At 46.9% G+C, this 912-nt stretch overlaps 1 protein-coding gene across 1 annotated transcript; it reads left to right on the forward strand.

Annotated features, from left to right (window-relative positions):
* Positions 1 to 408: 408 nt before the first annotated feature.
* Positions 409 to 691, forward strand: SARC_13936 (hypothetical protein; the record flags this gene model as incomplete). Its single annotated transcript, XM_014291933.1, has 1 exon — positions 409 to 691. A coding segment is annotated over one exon (283 nt), but the record flags the coding sequence as incomplete, so codon positions are not given.
* Positions 692 to 912: the final 221 nt, after the last annotated feature.

Below are 912 nucleotides of genomic sequence, written 5' to 3' on the forward strand. Positions count from 1 at the left end.
TATTGTATGCATTTATGTATAAGTGTGTATGTATGTGTGAGTATATATGTATATATATATATATATATATATATATATATATATATATATATATATATATGTGTGTGTGTGTGTATGTGGTTATTTGTATGAGCATGTGAGAACAGTTGACGTCTACGCTGCGGCCGAGGACATAGTGCGTTTAGGCTGAAGGATGTCGATTCAGTGTCGTCGTGAGTCTTCAGTTCATATGATGTGTGCTTGAGTGTATTGCTATGTCTCTTTCAATTGTGTTGTTATATCGTTAGGCTTCATGTATGTGCTTGCGCACCGCCAATTAGCAGCAGTGTAGATGGCGCACACACACACAATCACTCACTCGCATATTAATATGAAACCGCTGCATGCAACACACTCGCACCCACTCAGACGCTGTAGCCGAGACATCAGAGACCAACCCAAACACCCAGAGCACCGGTAGCCAGCCAGCTTACAGCCACGGCACAAGCACAGGCACAAGCACAAACACAAGCACAGGCACAGGCACAGACACCATCAGCATCAAACCACGCATGGGCCATAGCATGGTGTTTGACTCGGCGCAACGGCAGGTGTTCATCTTCCACGGCAAACGCGGCAAGACCAATCTCAGCGACTTCTACGTCTACGATTTGGATAGCAGGCGTATTGTGGATGTGGTGCGAGATAGCAGGTGTGTGGGTTAGGGTTTAGGGGGTTTGAGAAGTTGAGGGTGTAGGGTTTAGGTAGGGTTCTAGGGTCTGTAGAGTTTTTGGGTTTTAAGGGTTGAGTGTTCAGTACACCGGTGTGTGCGTGCAGACGATCGCATGGGTGTTGAAAGGGTGGGTGGTAGTATGTGGAGGTGAGTGGATGGGCTGTGCGTCTGTTGCCCTTGGGTTTGGTAGTCGTTCGTTC

This window comes from Sphaeroforma arctica (genome assembly GCF_001186125.1).
Source record: "Sphaeroforma arctica JP610 unplaced genomic scaffold supercont1.3934, whole genome shotgun sequence".
Lineage (NCBI taxonomy): Eukaryota > Ichthyosporea > Ichthyophonida > Sphaeroforma > Sphaeroforma arctica.